This window comes from Podarcis gaigeae, assembly GCF_964106915.1.
Source record: "Podarcis gaigeae genome assembly, chromosome: 11".
NCBI classification, from domain to species: Eukaryota; Metazoa; Chordata; class Lepidosauria; order Squamata; family Lacertidae; genus Podarcis; species Podarcis gaigeae.
In genome coordinates, this window is record NC_139687.1 from 47,051,280 (window position 1) to 47,074,745 (window position 23,466).

The window sequence follows — 23,466 nt, forward strand, 5'->3', positions numbered from 1 at the left end:
TTTGTGGCATTTATTTTTACAGCTGATTTCCCCCCTCCCCCCACCTTCAGAAATAGATTTCTCTCTCAGTCGCTTGTTTCTTGGGGGTTACAAAATTGATCTGTGTACGCCAGCAAGATTCTGAGCAGAAGAACCTATGGGGGGAGGGGGGAGCGAGAAAAAACTACAAGGTGAGCTTGGCTACTCCTTTTACTCCATCAAGCCCTTTCAAGGTCAAATCTCATTACTGAAAAGGGACTAGTTTTATTGCCACTCTCAATTTGACCTTTTCCAGATGCAATTCCTGCATTAACTCACTTTGTCTATCAGTATTAAAAGAGCAAACCATGGAAGAAACAGTCCTTGCTGTCTTGTCTGTTGTCCGCCCACTTCTTTTTGATGTCTCTGTACATGAGATTTTTGTTGTTGTTGTTGTTTAAAAGAATGTAGATGCAGAATCTCAAACTGAGGCTCACAAATAACATGCAGATTTAAAAACTAATGCAAAAAGAAAAAAACCACCCTAAAGCAATTACCTGCACTCATTTCAACATCTCTTTCGCCTTCCTATTTGTTATTTGTGAGGAAGAAATAAAATGCATTGGGCAATTTACATTCAACAATTATTATTTTTCAGAATTAGGTACTACCTCTTCACTTGTTGCTGTTTCCCCCTGTTTTCTGGGGCTCCCTCTCCTCCAGGTAAATGATCGGTGCCTTTCATTTTTTTTAACCATTCAACATATGATAAACAGCAGGACTGAAACAGAGCTGCGTAGCTACCTGAACGATCTCTGTACTCAGCTTATTGAAAACGATATTTCACAGCAGGGACTCAATCGAAGCCTTCTCAGAAAACCCCACAATTCCAATAGCCTTTGGAATAGTGTAGGTGGGATTTAAATTGCACACGGCTGCAGTTTCTCTCCTGGGGTTTAGCCTTCCCTAAATTGAGCTGCAAGTGGGGGAGACGAGGGCAGGTTGCAGCCCCCATCTGCAAAGAGTCTTCTAAATGTTTTTCTGCCACTCATAAGGACTTCACTGGAAGCGGAGCCAAGAAGGTAAACAAAGCAGAAACAAAATTAAAGACAAATAGGAGAAAACAGGTGTCTTAAGGGATAATGGCTCCAGTAGATAAGTGCTGTGGTATTATATACAGAGTATGCAATGAAGCAAACCTCTGCAAAGAAGGAACACACGCACACTTTGGCTCTGTACACATCACCAGTTTAAATTTCAGGTTTTCCTAAATTTGGATTGAAGCTGGCATGAAGAGAAATGGATAGCAAAACCATACAACTGTACAGTTGGAAGAGACCATGAGGGTTATCTAGTCCAACCCCTCCCAAGGCAGGAATCTTTTATAAGCTGCTGCTTTATGGGCTCCTCCAGACTAGTGTCTTCTGCTACGTGTTTTTGACACAAGAATAGTGCCATAGTGGTGGATTTATTCCGCTTTAGTTTGTGCTGCAATGCTTCCCCAGGGCTGTCATGTTATGGTTGTCCAGAGGGACTACAGTGCAATGAAAGCAGAACATTTCTAGTAGGAAAAGTTATGGGATTCCAGCAGGATGTTATGGGACACACACTAATTGGAAATGACTGCTCCCCAAACATCTGTAGGCACAAACAGGGTTGCATCCAATGTGAACACTGCTCAGAGTAGAGCCTAACTTTAGTCCATTAGTTTCAATGGGTCTACTTTGAGTAGGGCTGAAACACAGTTAAACCAAGGATGGCCAGCGACCTGGATGATTTTAAGAGGATTGGACAAATTCATGGTGGACAAGACTGTCAATGGCTACTAACCATGACAGCTATGTTCTGTATCCACTGTCAGAGCCAACATTGCTGGGAATCAGAGGTGAGTGTTATCGCACTCATGGCAGCTTGCAGGAGTTCCCACAGACATCTGGATGGCCACTGTGAGAGCAGGACGTTGGACTAAGTGGGTAACTGGCCTGATCCAGTAGGGTCTTCTTATAGGGTCTTCTTATGTTCTTATGACTTAGTTGAATATAACCCACAGTGTTGACACTGGGATTGCGTCTGACAGCCCTGACAGCCCTGCGAGCACAAATCATCATGAATGGGCCACAAAAAGGACGTCTGGAAATGCTTTTCCAGACATCCTTTTTGTGGCCCATTCATGATCAATAGATAAAGCAGATGGGCAGATAAGTCCATGTCAACACAAGCTCCTTCTCTTGTATATCAGACCACCCCAAGGATGCTGCCCTAGGTCAGATCACACTGTATGTCCATCTTCTAGTGGTGGCAGGGTGGGGAAGACCTTTTCTCCTCATTTATTTCCATGACAGCCAGTCTGCATAGACCAGTTGTGTGCTTTCAAGTAGGTTGCCACTCCCTTTTAAGTTCCCTCTGTCCCTGGACAGGAGAACTTTCCAGGAATCTTAAAAGGGGAAACAGAGAGAGCATCCAGCTTACCTTTCTCCAGAGCCCAAGGTGGCTGGATTTTCTCTGCCCAACCCCACTCATATGCCCATGACATAGCAGGAATCGTGACTATCTAGGCACATGCGTCTGGCAGTATCCCTTGGTGTGAAGATTATTTAGAATAGAAAAGGCAGGAGGAATGTAAAACCAGAATGGTACTTTAAAACACAGACATTCAGTTTAATCCTACTGTGGTGCAGTGCGTCAGTGCATCTAACCAGAAGGTTAGTGGTTCCAGCCCCACACAGGGACAGCTATGGTCAGAATTCCTGCATTGCAAAAGGCCTGGGCTAGTTGTCCCATGGAGTCCCTTTCAACTGTATGATTCTATGAATTTCAGTGACTTACAAACAGGGTACTGGTCTCCTCATGTGTAATGCAGCAGTTTTGATGGTCTGACACCTTTGGGAAGTTGGGAGATGGGTTAACATAGTGTTAACTACCATTGGATTCCTCAACCTCCCTGCCAGATGGGATTCATTCTTGTGATTGACAGTAAAATGACTTCTCTGCTAAGATAGGATGGAGGGGGAAAAGAGATACAGGGGCATCTTAAACTGACAGGTGGCCGTAGGCAAGCCTGCGTAACAGCCCCAAACCATCTCTCTGACTTACAGCAACACTTTGGCATCAATCAGCTAACATATCTTTTTTTAGTGGACAATGCTCAAATTTGGGCCTTTCCCCTCCTCCCCAAAGAAGTATATTTTTAATATATCAGAAGCTAGAGAAACGTTAAAAGCAGTTTCTCATTTGTCCTTTTATTTTCCTGCCTGTATCTGCAGCTGATGGCCATTTAATTCACAAACACTGTCCATCTCAATTATCCTAGTATTTACTGGCATCTATTGAGCTAACCAGGGATCACAGAGCTAGAACCTTGAGGTCAGGCCAGTAAAATTAGCCATCTGTCCAATAAAAGCTTTAAGCTCAGCCTGCTCTTAAGTATTATGCCTCCAACTGTGCTGTTTGCACAACAGCAAATGACCAACAATATGACTCAGCTTATAATTTTGTTTCTCCCTTTACACTATTGTTTGACCAAAACATTTTTTTTAAAGGACCTGAACTTTGCATGCAAGTTATGCCCTAATGAGCAAAATAGGCCAAATTTACCAGACTGGGAATAAGGCTTGGTACTCTGGATAAGACAAATTATGATGAGCTCAACTAATACAAACTTCCACTGCAATAGAACTGTCAATCTGTAAACCTCTTACTCTGGAGTAATCTCACAGAATTGGAATTCAGAGTGACTACTCAAGCTTGCGATAAGCAATTTTACCTGCCATTATTTTCCTTGGTGCAGTCTGTGAGGTGTCAGAAAAAAAGAATACAGTAGTACCTCGGGTTACGAACTTAATTTGTTCTGGAGGTCCATTCTTAACCTGAAACTGTTCTTAACCAGAGGTACCACTTTAGCTAATGGGGCCTCCCACTGCCACTGCGCCGCTGCCACACAATTTCTGTTCTCATCATGAAGCAAAGTTCTTAACCCAAGGTACTATTTCTGGGTTAGCGGAGTCTGTAACCTGAAGCGTCTGTAAGCGTCTTACAGTGGTACCTGAAGCGTCTGTAGCCCGAGGTACCACTGTAAGTAGCAGCTCTTTCCAACCTCACATTGGGCAAGGTGTGTGGCAGTTGGGAGGAGAGGAGGGTGTTGGGAAAACAACTGAGAAGGACCTGTCATTATGGAGCTAATCCCATTCTGAGACCTCTGAAAAAGGTGTACACATTTTGCAAAGCATTGTGGCTGGGTTGAAGAAGAAACTTCTAATTCAGAAACCATGCATTTCAACATCAGACCAAGGACCCCTCTGGGGCATTCAGCAATCGCCAACTATGATAAACTCACTATGAGAACTATAGTGAGTATCTGAAGAAGTGTGCATGCACACGAAAGCTCATACCAAGAACTGACTTAGTTGGTCTTTAAGGTGCTACTGGAAGGAATTTTTTTTGTTTTGACTATGAGAACTATAGAAACTCAACTATGAGAAACTCACAGACAATGCATAATGGAGCAACTTTGCTCTCCAGCAATTAGGAGTGTGTTGTTCCTCTGCATCATTAATACCCTAACTCCAATCTCCTTGCATGGATCCTTGCCTGGTTATACAATTCATGGTGTGGGTGGCGCTGTAGTCTAAACCACGAGCCTCTTGGGCTTACCGATCAGAAGGTTGGCAGTTTGAATCCCCGTGACAGAGTGAGCTCCCATTGCTCTGTCCCAGCTGCTGCCAACTTAACAGTTCGAAAGCATGCTAGGGCATAAATAGGTACTGCTCTGGCGGGGAGGTAAACAGCGTTTCCATATGCTCTGGTTTCTGTCATGGTGTTCCTCTGCCCCAGAAGCAGTTTAGTCATGCTGGCCACATAACCCGGAAAGAAGTCTGTGGACAAACGCCAGCTCCCTCGGCCTGAAAGCGAGATGAGCACCACAACCCCATAGTTGCCTATGGGTGGACTTAACCATCCAGGGCTCCTTTACCTTTTTACCTTTACCAATAAAACTTCCCTGCACCCGAACCCTTAAGTCCTTGCACCAGCATTTCAAGTTAACTTGGGGCCATTTTACATGTTGCCACAGTTTAGATGTTTATGAGATCCCATGGTTTCTCTCACCTCTTTGATGCACCAAACAAGAGCACTGGAAGAATCCACCTCTGGTTTTTAACTAAACTGTGGTTTCACAACTTAGAGAGCTATGGTTTGCTGCGGCTTAAACCCTTGGCTTTTTGGCACTCATAATTTAAGCAAAACACAGTTCTCTGAGTTCACACATCACAAGGAACTGTGGCTTATTTAAAAGTGGAAGTAGAAGTTTTGATCTAATCCTCTGGTGCATTGAAGATAAGAGGAAAAGTACAAGGCTGTGTATCAACAATGAGCTGCCATCAATCCTAGCTCTCCTGTTTAATACGCCTGTTTGCAAATATGTGTTTGTTTAATTCACACTTTTTCATATTAAAGTTTCAGGCTTATGTATAAAAGCATAATGTGTGATAGTACTATATTACAGGAGATTGCTGTCTTTTCTGCAGAGTTCTTGTGTAGAATTTGCACAAACTAATCACTGGGTTACATCAAGCCTATTAAAAAAAATGCTGTTTTCATGCAACAGGTGAGTCTTTCCTTTCTCATTGCAATGCTATCACAGCTACTGATGACTGACTGATTAACTGTCTTCTTTTTAATCAACCATTTAGTTATTCCAAGTAAAAATTAAACTATTTCAAGGAAAGTCAAGTATATTTTTTTAAAAATCCACAAAGTTTCTCTTAATATCCCAAACAAAATGCTTACTATGTAGAAAATCATCCTAAAGACATTAAGATACAATCTTTCAATTCATAGTATCGTTGATTTGAACATGGCTCACTCTATCCCTTCACTCGATTCAGGAAGATGAATATAGGTTATCCCAGCACCTGTTCACAACAGAGGAATCCCCAAATAGAATCCGACTGAAATGCATATTTTATCCTGCAAATTAACAAATGACCCAGTTAATTACACTGACTGATCGAGTAATACTTTTGGCTCACTTCACAGAGCCTAGGATTTTAAACTAGCAGAAGTCACAAGCAAACAGCACACTGACCGGAATGCCATAATTTTTAAATTTCAGAGGGATGGTGTATCAGAAAAATAATCATCTTGCAGCACCTTAAAGGCAAACCAATTTATTGCAACATCTACCTTTGTGGACTAAATGTAACCTTTGAGGTTACATTTCCTCTGTGTGAAATGTAACCTCAGCTGGAAGGAAGCATGTATGTATAAAGGGGGGGGGACCAAGGCTTAGCATGAACATGTGAGTATGTGGGCTCACGGAAAAGGAGATAGAAGCCACTTTACTCCCCTTCTAGTCCTGCTGCTGCTATAAACTAAGCCACGGTTTGGGTTAGCATGACATCCAAACCTGGATTCATGGTCTGTCTAGAGGAAACAGGAGGCTGGGTTCAGACAACATGCTAAGCCACGGCTTATCTCACAGCAGCACAGCAGAAGAACTGGATGAGTGAAGCAGCCTCAATCTCTCATATAAGAGCTTGCGCAATCACACTAAGCCACAGTTTGTGTGTACAGAACTTAATTCGTTCTGGAGGTCCGTTCTTAACCTGAAACTGTTCTTAACCTGAGACACCACTTTAGCTAATGGGGCCTCCCGCTGATGCCATGCCGCGCAATTTCTGTTCTCACCCTGAAGCAAAGTTCTTAACCCGAGGTACTATTTCTGGGTTAGCGGAGTCTGTAACCTGAAGCGTATGTAACCCGAGGTACCACTGTACTGAGCCTGTGACATCCCTGCATGAAGGAAAGCTTTAAATGTTCATCGTCATCATCTTATTATTTGTAAAAATAGAGACCCATCTGACTGGGCGGTTCCCCCATACACTCTGGGCGGCTTCCAACATATATAAAAACACAATAAAACGTGTTTTTTTAACTTCCCTATACTTCCTAACTAACTAATGTATATATTTCTTTAATCCACTGTGCTCTTATGCAGCTCTCATGCATTCAACTTGAGCTTGCAAAGATGTGCCCAGTGCAGTGGGGCCCCAAATTGGCAGTGACCTAATGCAGTGAGCATCCCCCTCAGATGTTTCATCAGAGCCTGCATTTTGCCTCCAAATCTATTCATTCCGAGTGCAAAGATCATTTTAATCTGGCTCTCTACTATTTCAACATCAAGGACCAAACCCCGTGCCCTTGATCCCTATGCAAAAGACTCACTGACGTCAGTAGGGATTCTGCTACAGATCAAAAGTAGCATTAGATTCTGAAGGCCTTTTATGTATCCTTAAGAGTCTCTTTCAAGAGCCCCAACGAAGTTTACAAAAACTGGCCGTCCATGAAAGCCCCATCTTTATGCTTTAAAGGAGCTGCTGTACATGGACATAAAAATCCTCATTGTTTAGCATCCCAGATGCTCCAGGGTTCAATCCTGCAGTCCCCAAAGCACAGGCCACTTAAACCAGAGTGTACACATCATGTCATCCAGTCTGGACCCTCAGATGATCAATATGATTATGTGTGTGTTATGTGCAAGTATTGAGGCTTAAAAGCGGGGCTTGATTTGTGCCGGAGATCAACACAGCTCAGTCCCGTGGAACTTGGGTTCAAAAAGACATTATTTGTGTGAAGCAGAAGGCAAAATAAAATGTTTCTGAATATATACAAATGTACACTTTCTTCCATCCCAATAGGTGGCTGTTGCTAGACTGCACACGTCTGGGATCAGGAGGTACGACCTGACTTCCAAGCCAAGCACTTAAAAAGAAAAGAAATTAAGCACTTCTGAATAAGCCCATGCAAGTGGTCCCCCTCAGTCTTCCTAAATGGATTGCAAATCCAGCATGCTACTGAAGACCAGCTGTGAAACAGTAAGAACAAGAAAGGGCTTAAGTGGTCCAAGGTTCTGCTCAGGTGGAGAAGCGCATATGGCGCCTTCACACTTCTGTCAAACAAGCAGCCAGCAGGAGCATGGTCAGCAAGCATGAATCCTCTCCCTATTTGTCAACACATGAGTCATTTGAAACCCTACGCACTTTTTAGGAACCTCATAAGAAAGCATTGCCGCAAGTAGCTGATTTAGGGCAACCATCAGGGCACCAACAGCCATTATCCCAATTTTGGTCCTCTTCTCAGTACAGTAGTACCTTGGTTTGCATACGTCTTGGTTTGCACACGTTTTGGATTACAAACACGTCAAACCCAGAAGTGTGTGTCCCAGTTTGCAACCTTTTTTTGGACTACAAGCCATTTTTTTATTTTTTTGTTTTGGATTACAAACAAAAAAAAATTGGCGAAAGCGTGCCTTGGGTTACAACCTGTTTTGGTTTACAAACGGACCTCCGGAACAGATTATGGTTGTAAACCAAGGTACCACGGTACCTATTTGCATGTCTAACACCCAAAACAGTTAACTCTTTAAAAAAGTGGGGGGAAATGACTGTCCCACTGAACAGGCCTGTAATCAAATGGCTAAGATTGAACATAGTCCTTCGGAAATGGGCAACAATCAGGGTAGATAAGTACAGTACTGATTAGTCAGTACAGTACTGACTAAGTGTGTAGGCTTATTAATTGTCCAAGGTTTTGCACAAACAGCAAAGTCTACTTGTTAGTCAAGAGACATTCTCCAGCTTTAAAACATAAACTTGCCTTATGTTATCTGGTGGGCGTTTCACCAGCAATAATACTAATATTGCAGCTGCATGACGGGATGTGCTAACTGATGGTCTCTAGGGAAATTGCAGTAAAGTTTGGACTAGACGCAAAAACCTAGAAGCCTCGTAGGCTGTAATGTGAGCCCATACAGTAAGGAAAGCATTATACAGTGGTACCTCTGGATACAGGGACATGGGTGGCGCTGTGGGTTAAACCACAGAGCCTAGGACTTGCCGGAAGGTCGGCGGTTCGAATCCCCACAATGGGGTGAGCTCCCGTTGCTCAGTCCCTGCTCCTGCCAACCTAGCAGTTCGAAAGCACGCCAAAGTGCAAGTAGATAAATAGGTACTGCTCCGGTGGGAACGTAAACAGCGTTTCCGTGCACTGCTCTGGTTCGCCAGAAGCGGATGAGTTATGCTGGCCACATGACCTGGAAGCTGTACGCTGGCTCCCTTGGCCAGTAAAGCGAGATGAGCGCTGCAACCCCAGAGTCGGCCACGACTGGACCTAATGGTCAGGGGTCCCTTTACGTTATCTTTACCTCTGGATATGCACACCTCTGGTTGTGTATCCTTCGGGTTACGCACGCAGCAAACCCAGAAGTATTTGCGTGGACAGGCGGAGTCCCCAGATCCCGTGCGGTCCCCCCGTCATGTGGAATAATGACTCAAGACAACATGCTATGGGATTAAATTAGCCACAACTTTATTAAATTTCAAATGTGGGTAGACCTTGGCTCAGGCATTGGGCGTTCTCCCTCCCCGGCCCCCAGCCGGGGACCTAAGGAGCATCAGGGTTATCCAGTGGGGGGGGGATGGGCCGGCTCTGGAGAACATATGTTCAAGCAGAGATAGCTGCCCCCGTGACGACGACGCCGCAGGGGAGAGCAATGACGACCTTTTGGCGTATGGTCAAAGCCTCCCTTCAGAAAAACCCCTTTATCGGGGAACCCTGGTATCGCCGCCGCAGAGGAAGATGGACAAAAGGATTCCGCCCAAGGCCTGATACCGCCAAAGTTGTGACGTTTTGCTACGGGAAAGGCGAAACCTGCCAATGCAGGGAAATTCCTTTCCGGCCCTTTAACAGCGACCTTAACGTAGCAGCACCCGCATACCTGTGAAGAAAAGTTAACCTGCAAAACCTGTGAGGAAAAATTAACCTGCAAAATAAGACATTGACTGAGGGTGGGTAGGGTGGGAGAAGCTCTGGAGCCAAGTGAGAATTCCCAGGTAAGATCCTCCCTCCTTTGTGTGGGCAGGTAATCCCTCCCCTACCTGGCCTGGTCTCCTTGGCAACTCTTCCCCCAGGTGGGATTGGACAACTGACTGAGGTAGGCGGAGACCTCCAGGTATCCCACCTGAGGGAAGGCAAGCCAAGCCTATGCTGTTGGAGCCACTCTAGATCTAGGGGCTGCACGCGTCCACGCAAAGGGCGCCCCCCGTTTTAAGCGGGGAGCAGTCATTTTCCAAGTTTTGTCCCACGCGCATGTGCAGAAGTGCTTTACGGCACTGTGTGCATGCACACAACAGGCACCTCCAGTTGCGAATTCCTCGGGATCCGACCGGAGCTCCGAAACGGATCCCATGCGCAACCGGAGGTACCACTGTACTGAGTCAGACCATTAGTTAAACAGCCTTCCAGGGTCTCAGGAAGAGGACTTTCTCATCATTGGCTACTTGATCCTTTTAACAGGAGATACTCAAGATTGAGCATAGGACCTTCTGCATGCAAAACATGTGCTCTACCACTGAATCATAGAATTGTAGTGTTGAAAGGGACCACAAGGGTTATCTATAGTCCAACACAGGAATCTTCTGCCCAACGTAGGGCTTGAACCTATGACCCTGAGATCCAGAGCCTCATGCTCTACCAACTGAGCTATCCTTGGTTAAGTATGACCCCCCCCTTCCCCAAACAAGAGTTTGGCTCCATAGAATCACAGAACTGTAGTGCTGGAAGGGACCCCAAGGGTCATTGATAAGTCCAACTCCATGAATGCAGCAGAGGCCAACCACAATTTTTTGAAAGAGGGGTACTGAATCACTTAACAAATGTGCAGAAGTTATTATGTGTCCCTCCCTTCGCAGCTGCTTACAAAATATCCAAACGAGTAGTTTTCAAATGTCTCCATAAAGAAAACGGAGAATTTGCATTCTATTTACTGAAAGAAGCTAATGGAAAAGCAAGAATGTGTGAATCTCAAGTTGCAACATAGCATGCTTTTAAGTTGCATAACAGGAAAGAGTTCTTATATATAAGAACAGGTAAGCAATGGACCAAGTGGTAGAATTCCTGTCCATAATGAAGGGATTTCAGATGATCCCTCAGGTGTTTAAAGGATGCATGAAGGTCATGCAGCTTAACTTTGTACCCAACAATGTAAGGTAAAGGTAAAGGGGCCCCTGACCATTAGGTCCAGTTGTGGCTGACTCTGGGATTGTGGCGCTCATCTTGCTTTATTGGCCGAGGGAGCCGGCGTACAGCTTCCGGGTCATGTGGCCAGCATGACCAAGTTGCTTCTGGTGAACCAGAGCAGTGCACGGAAACACCGTTTACCTTCCCGCCAGAGCGGTACCTATTTATCTACTTGCACTTTGACATGCTTTCGAACTGCTAGGTTGGCAGGAGCAGGGACCGAGCAATGGGAGCTCACCCCATCATGGGGATTCGAACCGCCAACCTTCTGATCAGCAAGTCCTAGGCTCTGTAGTTTAACCCACAGCGCCACCTGCATCTCAATCACCCATCGATGTACCTAATGGCCAAATAAACACCCCATCAATTTTGCACATGTGAGAAGGGTGTCTATCTGCACGGCAAGACAAATGCATTGAGCTCCTGACCCCGTTAGGGTCCTCCCTCATATGGGGGAGGTCTATAAGCACGGATGTCCCAATCCTCCACATCTGAGTCCAAAGTGGAGATGCTGTTTGAATAAGTAACAGGTGCATCATCAATAATCATATACTGGTGCCATACACAAGACTGCTTTGTGAGCTCATCTGAGCTCAACATTTCCCAGGTATAGTTTAAGTCAGACTACTGGTCCATCCAGCACAATATGGCTGGGCTCCAGATGTTGTTCAACAAAAGTACAGCTCCCATGCCAATGGTGAGGGATGAAGGGAGAGTTGGCCAACAACATCTACAAGGCACTAGGTTGGCTAGCCATGGTGTACACCTAGGGTGCAGAATATCTGGCTCATGGACCAAATTTGGCACTGCACGATTTGGCCCACAAAGCTGTTTACTCCAAACCATGCCCATCTGCCCTACATCTGAAATCACATCTGATAGGCTGAGCAACTGATTTTGCCATGGGAAATTTGACTGCACAGCCCATCCCTGCAAAAAGCAGCACTGAGGTAACCACCCATCAACTGCCGGACAGTTAACCCTGCTGGATTAGTTGTGTGACCTTAAAATTTGCGGCTTCTCTAGGGCTGGCAAAGCCCCTTGTGCTGTGGTTCCCAAGCACCTGGCAACTAGCTGGCTATTGTGTGCTTGGGGTGCGTTACACAAGTCACACACACAGGTGGATGGGAAAACCCAGCTGACAGAACAAGAATGGCACCAGGTGATGGGCAGGAAGGTTGCCCCACACACCTGTCGAAGTTGAACCATGGGGTTGGTTTGGCAATGCCAGGTCCAAAAGGGTTTTCAGTGACTGGCAGTAGCTCTCCATGCTGGGTTCCTAGACCTACCTGGAGATTTCAGGGGTTGAACCTAAAACCTCTATGTAGAGCATTGCTCTACATAGGCATAACTCTAAAGAGTTGGGCTAGGCAACGTCTATGAGATTCCTTACTTCCTAGTGGAACAATCTACATTTCTGAAGTCCTACTATTTCCGTTAATATTTCTATTTGCCTAATCATCCCAGACTTTCTGTTGCTATCTGCAAAAGGAAACACTGATTGTACGGAAGGCGAGTACAGAAGCCCTATCCAATTAACACACTGACATTTTGTACAATAAGATGACAGAGAACCTAATACTAGGCAGGCAGGCATTCACATCAGCTATCACTTTTGAAATGAATGAAACAGAATAAGGGGCATCTCTCCCAAGAGCTTGTGTTACACAGACTCCGTTTAGCATGGAAACAAGTTAACAGGAAAAGCAAGTGGTATAATGAGCCTGTCTTTAATGAGAGGGCAGGAGAAAAAAGTTAATTTTTAAATGGAGTATCATGAACCACTAAAATATTAATCAGCCAGGTACTAATGCTTCTAACACCCAGAGCATTCTCGCTTCCAATTAAAGGAGAAAATGACAAATAACTTTTGACGAAAAAGCCACTTACTTTTAAAGCAGTACTTGTTAACTAGAAAGAAATCAGCTGGAGTAAAATGGACCAGAGCGGGGTTTCTGCTCCTTTAGCAACTGATGTCAGGCAGAAATCCAACAGGTTCAACTTTTTCCACAAGAGGGGTGTTGATGGAGAGAAACTTACCTGGTTGAATTTCTGCCTTACAAAGACTCAGCTGTTGTTTTTTAAAAGGCAAAAGAGCACCACTGGCAGACAGAGGACAGGAAGATTACAAATCCCTTCAACTTTTCCTTCTAGTAAAACATCACATTGGAGTAAGCCTGACTAGTCTGTCTCAAAGCTTGATGTAAACTCTGAACCAGCAGCATATTTTCCCAGTGTTCGCATAGATCATTAATACCATAAGACACATCTGCTAATGTCTTTTCTTTTTAATGAATTTTAGTTAAAACCATAAACATACTCTTCCCCCGGGAGCCGCTAATGAACTCAGGAATTTAATTTTTTTTTTTGGGGGGGGGGGGGGAATGACCTAAAACAAATGGATGTTCTTTCCTGCAATTTGCCTCGGCTCCTTTTTCATTTGTTTTACGCGTAATAAACCAGGGGGGTGGAATTTGTGGGGTGGGTGGGGAGAAAGAGATGACTCGTCCGATTGTTCTTTTCCCAACAGGAAATGGAGAAGCTGTTTTGACAATATGGATTAAATAATGGTTCTTTTAAAGGCATGGAACCCCCCCCCACCCCACCCTTTGCTCTCTTCCCTCGCCAATGCCTAGTAATTGAGATCACATGGACTCTGTCTGAACTCTCAGCCGTTCTTCGGGGGGCTAAAATGAAAACGAAACCCAAAACAGTGGCTTCCCCGACCGGGGAGATTTACGCAGCAGGAGCTGCTGGTAGCGAGTAGGTGTGCGAGGATACGGGATCGAAGGAGCTTAAGTGCGTCTCTTAAGAGCGCGCGCGTTACTTGGCAGGGCGGGGGAGCCCTTTATTTTTAATTCGTTTTTATTTTTAACTTTTCCCCGTCCACCCACCACCTATGCGCACCAGGTAGCCGGGCAAGCGGGCGCGTGCCTGCGATTCCTTCGCACTTTTTTGATCTTCCCAAAAGATGCCCAGGGACTCAGCAACTAGAGAGGGCACTAGAGTCGGCGAGAGTTTGGCGCCTCTCTCTCTCTCTCTCTCTCTCTCTCTCTCTCTTTCTCTCTCTTTCTTTCTTTCTTTCTTACCTTGCCTCCTTGGGATGTTTCTTCTGTTTGCGGTTAAGGGTCCGATGCAACAAGCCAGCAAGACCCAAAGCAGGCGGCGGAAGCTGCAGCGAGACCGGCAGTGTAAATCCATTTTGTCTCAAATCGGATTGGCCTGTTTCCAACAAAACACACCGGCTGCGATGTGTGGGGGAATGATGATTATTTTAAGCAAAGTTTGAGCAAGTTGAGCAGAGCGCGCTGAAGGGCTGGCTTTGCAATCCGTGGTAACGACGCTCCAAAAGATCCTAGAGATTCTGGCAATCGGGGAGGAGCTTTGTGCTGGGTTGCAAGCGGGGGCGAGGACTACCAGTCGCGAGTCCGGCGTCTGTGGAAGCCAGACGGGTTTAAGTGGGTCTGGCACGGAGCAAGCAGCACGGTTTTTACGCACGCAACAGGGCGGAGACCTGCCCTTTGATGGGATTAGAAGAATCCCCAGTAATGCGAGGGCGCACAGCGACTATAACGAATGGATGAGGCGCCTCTTAACTGCCTCTCCACACACACTTGCGCCCCACTCCGCCCCCGGGATCGTCTCTGAGAGGATGGATCCAACAAGACGCCCACTTCCCCCTGAGGAGCGATCCAGCGACGCCCCCCTGCGGAAGATGAACCGTCGCTCACTGCGCGCCGCGGCGGAGCGCGCATCTCCAAACGCTCACCGCGCAAAACGACCGGTTCCCTCTCGCAGTAAGAGCAGAGCCGTTGGCTGCCCTTTTCACCACCACACCCGGCTCTTTCCCCGAGCCCCCCACTTTCCGTAGCCCCTTCTCCAAAAACACGCTGCCTCTCCTCAAACGTTCCCTTAGATTTCTCCTCCGCTCCTCCAACTGGGGATTCGGCTCGCCAGTTTCCCCATAGAACAATTGTCAAATTAATGCCCCCCCTTCATTTGAAACATTCCAGTTTCAAAGGGTTATTCATGGGCGTAGCCAGGCTTTTTGTGGGGGGGGGCAGGCTTTTTGTTAGGGGGGCCAGAACCTCAGTTTGATACGTATTTTTATTGATTGGGGAAGAGCTGCCCCTCCCTGCCCCCCTTGGCTACGCCCATGGGGCTAGTTTAATTCATTATTTTTATTTAAATATGTACACCCCCCCCCCTTAGGAAAATAAACAAAACAAAGGTGGCTAATGATTTTTAGGACCATATGACATTTACCTTCAGAATATATTTTTTTAGTCTCTCTTTCCAGCTCGCAACTCAGAAAGGTAATGAGACTTGCCCAAGGCTGCTTGTGGAATCCAGTGGCAGAAGTGGATTTATGCGCCTGGCTTTTTAAAACCAGTCTCCCAGAGCCAAACCAAACTTCTCAGAGAGGCTTTCATAATAGTCTACCCCCTAGGGGGAATTGTAGGCATTTTCTACATCACACATGATATTAAAACATGTTTTTGAGTTTCTCTTGCACTGTTTCTGCATAAATGCAAGCATGGGACAGAAAGCAGAAGCAAGCCTTAAATAAAATAATAATAAAGTATTCACGCTGCAGGCAACACAAAATAAACTTCCTAAGTGAAAAATATTGTGCTGAATTAAACAAGCTGAAATTATAGCACTTTCAAGGTTGCAGTCCATTACCCATTTATATGGGAATATGCCCTGTTGAACTCAGTGGGACCTACTTGTAAGTAGACATGTATAGGATTGTACTCTAAATCTTGCGGACAATGAGCCGGATTGTGCATTAGAAACTTCCCCACACAATAAGGGACACTTACTAGTTGTGGAAGTATTAGCCCCTCACTGTTTGAAATGAAATTACCTAATTTTTTTTCCTGCCAAGAAGCTCTGCAATGCCACTCCAGAAAAACTCAGATCACTTCCCAAAGGGCATTATTAGAATTGTGAACCTGCCACTCAATCCGTAACATACTCTGGGTTCCACCGCCCTCCCCCACCTTCTCTGCAGAAGATCTGATCTAAAATGCTTCCTGCAAAATAGAGAATGCACAATCAGCTCCCATCTCTCCTGGGTTTAATTTGAAGCCTGTTCTGAGCTTGCAGCTGAAGAACATGGTAGAGTCTTGTGGTAGTAGAGTAGGCTATATCACTTCACATGGGAGAGGAAGGGATTACACTTTTTAAGTTGTATCAAGCGTTCTTCTGTTTCTCCAATCCTTTCCAGGAACCTGTAATTTGTTGTTTTCCGGCTGAATGAGAAGAAACTGATGCTGAGGATGAGGAACAGGGTAAAGCAGGAGAGGTCCTGTGGGTCAGGTGTGAATCCTCCAAGGGTTGCATCTAGCCCATGACCCAGAAGTTCCTCACCTCTGCTCTAGACCTGAACCCACTGGGATTTTTAATAGCGAATTTTTACCACTGAGTTTATCTTGGATTTGAGATTCTACTAACTTTTGGCACAGGGATATGAGTGACAGAAGGCTAGGGTTGCAACCGTAAGCTCAAATACTTGCAAATAAGTCCCATTGAAATGAATGGGGCTGATGCCCAAGTAAATATGGTTAGGGAATTGAGTTGTTAAGTGTCCTAGCGGATACTGAGTTAAGCAGATAAACAAGGTTTAATCTTTCCAGATGGAAGCTGAATCCACTTTGGCCACTCAGACGAATATAGTAACTTCCATACAGATTAGCAGCAAGGAGGACAACAACGACAAGCTGGAGAATAGGAATGGGGGAAGGTAACCTGAATCCATAGGGAACCAGGAGTGGTATTCAATTAAGCTTTAACTCATCAGAGCAGACCCATTGACTATGGTTGTGTACACATTACCAGCTTAAAACACAGGTGGATTGTTCTTCAGTACAGTTTGAAGCTGGTTTCTGGGGGGCAGGGCAGGGAGAGACATCAAAATACAGTATGGGAAAAAACAGGATAGATACAGAATAGATATGGATTGTGACTTGAGGTAGCAGGTGCCATTTGTTCATCCCCCTTAGACAGCACAATGAGAGCAGAATTCAATAATATGATCTCCCAAGGGCCTTCTGAAGTGGTCCGTCAGATCAGCAACCACCTCATCTGCTGTTTGTGCGGACTAAAACATTAGTAGGGGGATGTCCCTTTAAGGAGGAAGCTTACCTCAATCCAATGCCTTAAGAGGATGCATTATCCTCATATAATACCTTTACATCTCATGCTTGTAAATTGACATCCCTCAAAAGTGATGTTCAAGAAAACAAGACCTTTGGATTTTCAGTCCCTAACCTTCTGCTAATTAATGTAAGCTACCAGTGGAATTATGCCATCAGTTGCGCTAGCAAATCCTCAAATTTCAGATGTATGTAGCAGAAAGGAACGGAGATGGGGAATAGTCAAGTGCATTGTTCTAAGCTGTGCTGTAAAAATAAGTTTGAAGAGGAAATGAGGAGCAAGAGATCTGGGGTCTGGTACGAAAGAGCTAGGGTCTGGGCCTCCAAACCAACTCCTAAAAACACGCCTGCAAGCCAGTAAAAATTGAGTGTCCACAGTATCTTTGCAAGGAAGGATTGGGGGGGGGGGAGGAGACAGGGGACAGGACTGAACAGCCTGAACACAGTCCATGACCTCATTGGCCAAAAACACACCATTACAGTCTAGCAGGCTCTACCAGGTCCTGTGGACACCAGTCAACACTGACAATAGGACAAAAGCTGCCTTTCATCTCAGCATGTAGGCAAAATGCTGAAATGGACAGCAGCCATCTGATCGCTACCGTAGTGGTGATTTTCAAACGGTACAAGAGGTGAAATATTTTACTGCTGAGGTTCCTGTGGGAATACACTCCCGGTTTTTGAAAAGCACCAATTCCCTAGGTGGCTGCACACAGAGCCACTTTGCAAGGCTCCTAGGGAATCTTCACAGCATTGCTCCAGCAGGGAATCCAGCTGGCAGCCAGATGCAAGCGCAGAAGTGATTGCACTGCACAGAAAGCTGTGTCGGAGCGGAAGTCTCCTGCTATTCCCTTCCCACAAAGTAAACAGCTAACCGTCTTCCCCTCTCACTTTTAAGATATATAGCTGTAAATGGGGTGATCATTTTACTGCTCTGCAAATGGATATATATTTTCCTGCTCCAAGCTGAATGCAAAAACTAAGAAACAAACCTGATTTGGCCTGTTTCCAACAGCTTGGGGGGAAACTGTTGAAGCAGGTACCTGTTGGCTGCTACCTGTGATGTCACTAACCCATCTCCACCACAGCTCCTTAATCACAACTTTTTAAAAGTTTCCCCTTTTTGTTGTCGTCATAAAGAAAATTACTGCATAAACAATTGATGGGGAAAACATTAAGCTACCCTACACATCATATTTAGAGTGGAACCTCCAAAAGCAGATTAAACTGTAGGACAGACATTTTGGTACACAAAACTGATTCAGGCTAAAATGAAATACAAAAGCAGGTAAATCAATTTATGGTTAAAATGCTAGTCCCATCTTGCAGGCTATAGCGGGCAAGGGTCAGTTTCAGGCGAGAGATTTAAGGCAAGCGACATTTCCATCCTAGGACTGAACCTGGCACCTTAGGCCTGCAAGATGGACGCTCTATCACTGAGCCACAGGCCTGATGAGATGTCTGTAGAATGAGAGAAAGGACAGCCACAAGCACCCCCAAAAGCAGCAGAAATATGACAAAAACCCTGTTCCCCACCTGTGAGGATCCCCTCTTTGATAATTTTTGAATGTGATTTATTTCCTTATTACCGTATTTTTCGCTCTATAAGACGCACCAGACCACAAGACGCACCTAGTTTTTGGAGGAGGAAACAAGAAAAAAATATTCTGAATCTCAGAAGCCAGAACAGCAAGAGGGATCGCTGTGCAGTGAAAGCAGCAATCCCTCTTGCTGTTCTAGCTTCTGGGACAGCTGCGCAGCCTGCATTCGCTCCATAAGACGCACACACATTTCCCCTTAATTTTTAGGAGGGAAAAAGTGAGTCTTGCAGAGCAAAAATACGGTAATTGATGGGAGAAGGAATGGCGGGGAATGCAGGGCGAAAAAAATCACAGCATTAGTCAGCACTGACTGGCAGGGTTTCAGGCAGAAACCTTTCCTGGTGCTCCCTGAATATGCTAGGGATTGAACCTGGAACCTCCTGCATTCAGAGCATGTGTTCTGCCACCGAGTCACAGCAAAACAGTAGCTCAAAATGTATGTTAATAGGCATCTCCAAGCCTTACTGGTATAGGCTCCCTGCCTCACAGACCTGACTCTCAGCCTCTGAAGTTGATGCATGCACGACCTTCTGTCTGGCTACATTAGGCCTGCAATAATCATTGCACAGGAAATGCTAGTGCCATTCCAAAAGTCAGTGCGTTTCCACAGTGCCAATTAAAATACCAGCATTTGTAGAAGCAAACAGCAAAAATATATTTAAAAAGAAAAGAAAGATGCCAGAGCTGTATATTTGGGGGAGGAGTGATACCAATTACCAAACCCCCTAATTTCCATTTCATTCTGCAGAGTTCAATAATTTTTTTTTCATAAAGCAATTTTTTTAAAAAAAAACAAAAATGCTCGAGCTGTTATCTGGCTGCATATTAATTGCTTTATTTCAGCGCTGTACACCTGGTTTTATCCCTCAACGTTTTGGAAACTGTTTGCTCTGGAAGGGCTTGCTTTTAATCCCACACAACAGGATATTTAGTTGAAAACAGTCCGGCAAAATCAGGAAGTCTTATCCTGTGGGTGGCTAAGTGGGCAGCCTGTGGCTTAAAAGGAATAGCAGTGTGTCCAGCAGGCTTACAAGAAATTTCATTTTGTGATGGATGGAAAAACAGGCACAACTCTATCTTGGGAATGAGCTCCGTGAAAGAACCATCTGAGTCAGTGCTATAAACACAGGTGGAGTTTATCTTACGCTATTCATTGCACTAAAGCACTGAGAGTAAAGAAAACTATTAGATGAACATTCCCACAAAAAAGGCCTGAGATCACACACAAAGTTTGTGGGAATGTTCAGGGATGCAGGAGAGGATATATTGTTTGATTATAGCCTTTCCAACTTGTGTTAACAAGTTTCCCAATTTCAGCAGAGTAAAACATTCCCCTTTATTTTAAGTTTGCAACGGCAGTGTTTGCTCAGGCTCACTAAAGCCTCTATAATAACTGTTCTGGTATTTTCCCTTTATTCCCTCATAAAAGATAAGACACAACACAGTCTTCTATAAAAGTATAAAAAGAGTTTACTCACATTCTGTTCATAATCAGATCCCAGAAGGCAGACTTAGCTTAGAAAAGTAACATAAACCTGGAAACTATCTCATAAGAAGACAGTCCCTTTGTCCTCTCTTGGCTGGAAGCAGATGTTGCTTCTTCTATTCATGTAGTCAAAGAGAGAGAGATGGCTGCCCTGCCCTGTGCTTTTGTCGTTACCTGCACAGGTGAGACCATGCCCACCTCTAGTCACATGCAGAGGAAGTCTGTCCCAGCCCAGAAGGAAACAGGAAGTTTACCTGCTGGCTGGACAAACATTCCTCCCCATGTGTAAACATGTTCACTCTAGAAATGTTGTACTTGACTGCTCTCTTGTTTCACATCCCACAAAGTTTACGCAGACTGTAAGCTAGGCCCAGGGCCAGTCCACCCATGAGGCAAGGTGAGGCAACCGTCTCAGGTGGCAAGATCCACAGGGGCAGCAGATCTGGCATCCCACAAATACACTGCCTGCTGTTCTTTGACAGCTGCCCCAATGCCGTTTCTACAGTGGCCTCTTGGCAAATGGGAGGTGCTGCTGTCTCCTTGCTCCTGATGTAGATCTTCTTTCCCAGCAGTTGCCATTTAGTGGTTTGCCTCAGGTGCCAAAATGCTTTAGGCTGGCCCTGGCTAGGCTTGTTGGCTTCCACTGTTGCCTATCACGTGCAGTGGTGGAGCTAAGTGATTTTAGGGTCTGCTGATAATGGTCTTACTAGCTGTGTGGGGAGGCAGGGCAGATGGTCATGTATTTCTTCACTTCCTCATAACGTTGTGAGCCAGAAAGCTCTCCTGCTAAGTGGGGCTCTGGACATCAGCCTGAGTCCTGCCCTAACGTTACTTACTGAGGAAGTCCAGCATTCTCCAGGACACAGTCTACATCCCTAGCAGGCAACAACTTTAGCATACAGTAGAGTGGAGTGGTGGACACACACACAACCCAGAGGTTTGGTTGAAGGCTCATTAACTGCTTCTCCCTATTCCATATCCCCATCTTCTATTATGGTCTGTGTTAATACAATGTATGTGTGTACTTGCACATTGCATGAACATCTTTCATTGAGTTGTCACAAACCTTGGACTCAGGATGGTGAAGATTACGTCAATGTGACTAATACAGGGAAACCTGCAATGTCAGCCACCCTCCGTCACCCCTGCAGAGGGCTCGGGCAAAGAGACAGAACAAAGGAGTCGTACAAATTACTTGATTCCAGAAATCTGCAGTAATACCAAGTTGCTCCACCTCTCTGCAATAATATTTCCGCTGCACACACTTTAGTTTTAGTTTTTTTTTAAAAAAAAAAAATCAACTCAAAGGTTCAGGGCATGTAACAACTTAAAAATAATAGAAGACCAGAACATTGTATAAAGAGAGAAAACATTATAATATGTTTCATTGGAAGGACTGTAGCTTAGTGTTAAGAGCATAGCCTTTCATGTGCAAGATCTGAGGTTCAATCCGTGGCTTTTCCAGGTAGGGTTGCCTGAAACCCTGGAGAACTACTGCCAGCCAGAGCAGACTACTGAACTAGATGGACCTGTGGTCTGATTCAGCAGAAAGCAGCTTCATAAATTTCTAAGATTCTAATACACTACATCAAAAGGAATCACTTGCCAATCTCCTGCAACTAAATGCTTGGCCAAACTGAGCAACCTTTTAGTGCTTCTGCAGAACACCCAGGTTTCCTTAGACAAGCTCAGGAGCTATCACAGATAAGACCTTCCTGCCTTCCCTTGCTGCTGTTGCTTGGTATACAGACAGGACAACACAAACTGGGCTCAAGTTACAGTGGCAGGGCTGATCCTTGCTCTGCCAGGCTCTGTAAGTAGAACCTAAGCTGCAGATCCATCCCATGCCAACATTAACCTGGAGGAGAGATGTTGGTGTAGGGAGATGCAGCAAAATAGGCCCTCCCCTGTGTCCCAGGACACCTAATGTTACCCAAATGGTAAAGGATCAGCAATGCAGCATTTCCTACATCACCAGTGTAATGTGAGAATGGGGTGGGGGTAGGAGAATGCTCTCAGCAGAAAGCAAAAGATGCAATTGAGGTCTTTGCAGAACTTAAGGTCCCTAATAATAGTAAGTCTCTTGAGAAGCTTTAGAGTTCTACTGTCATACATTAAAAGGTTGTCTTTATTTATTTATTTTTAACTCTGCTGGTACAAGTCCATTATTTACCTCTGGGACCAGGAAAGGCAAGAAATAAAATCAAAGAATGAGGTAGATGCAGAATATTGTGTCTGTAGGACCTGAACTTGGATATGCCAACAGCAATGAAAAAAGGAAGGTTCAATAAGCTTCAAATTAGTTTCATCCAAAGCACAGCATGGTATCTCAGATATGTGACTCAAAAAGCAAGCTTCTGTCTGTTATTTCTTCTTCTCGAGCTGCATTTGGAAACCTGTAAAGAACTGACAAAGTGTTTGTTGTTGAGGGTTTGGGTTTTTGTTTTTATTTTTTTAGATGAGTTTAGCTTAGGGACGCGGTTGGCGCTGTGGTCTAAACCACAGAGCCTAGGGCTTGCCGATCAGAAGGTTGGCAGTTCGAATCCCCGTGACGGGTGAGCTGCCGTTGCTTGGTCCCTGCTCTTGCCAACCTAGCAGTTCGAAAGCACACCAGAGTGCAAGTAGATAAATAGGTACTGCTCCAGCGGGAAGGTAAACGGTGTTTCCGTACACTGCTCTGGTTCGCCAGAAGTGGCTTAGTCATGCTGGCCACATGACCCGGAAGCTGTACGCCGGCTCCCTCGGCCAATAAAGCGAGATGAGCGCCACAACCCCAGAATCGTCCACAACTGGACCTAACGGTCAGGGGTCCCTTTACCTTTAACTTTGTTATTTACTTTTCTTGCTTTGGAAACCAATTTCCATTTCCCAGAGTTCACACTAAGCAAAGCCGAAATAAATGTCTCTGTGGAAGGAGTCCCTTACGTCCAGAATGCTTGGTGAAAGAGCCAGTGTGGTGTAGTGGTTAAGAGCAGTAGTCTCGTAATCTGGGGAACCGGGTTCGCGTCTCCGCTCCTCCACATGCAGCTGCTGGGTGACCTTGGGCCAGTCACACTTCTTTGAAGTCTCTCAGCCCCAGTCACCTCACAGAGTGTTTGTTGTGGGGGAGGAAGGGAAAGGAGATTGTTGGCTGCTTTGAGACTCCTGAAGGGGAGTGAAAGGCGGGATATCAAATCCAAACTCCTCC

At 45.2% G+C, this 23,466-nt stretch overlaps 1 protein-coding gene across 1 annotated transcript in view; it reads right to left on the minus strand.

Moving 5' to 3' along the window:
* Positions 1-14,970, minus strand: part of EGFLAM (EGF like, fibronectin type III and laminin G domains) — a 109,190-nt gene extending 94,220 nt beyond the window's left edge. The window contains exon 1 of the mRNA XM_083703438.1: positions 14,121-14,970. Coding sequence (XP_083559564.1) covers positions 14,121-14,232 — 112 coding nt within the window. The 5' untranslated portion in view covers positions 14,233-14,970. The remainder of the gene's footprint in view (positions 1-14,120) is intronic.
* Between the last annotated feature and the right edge of the window lie 8,496 nt (positions 14,971-23,466).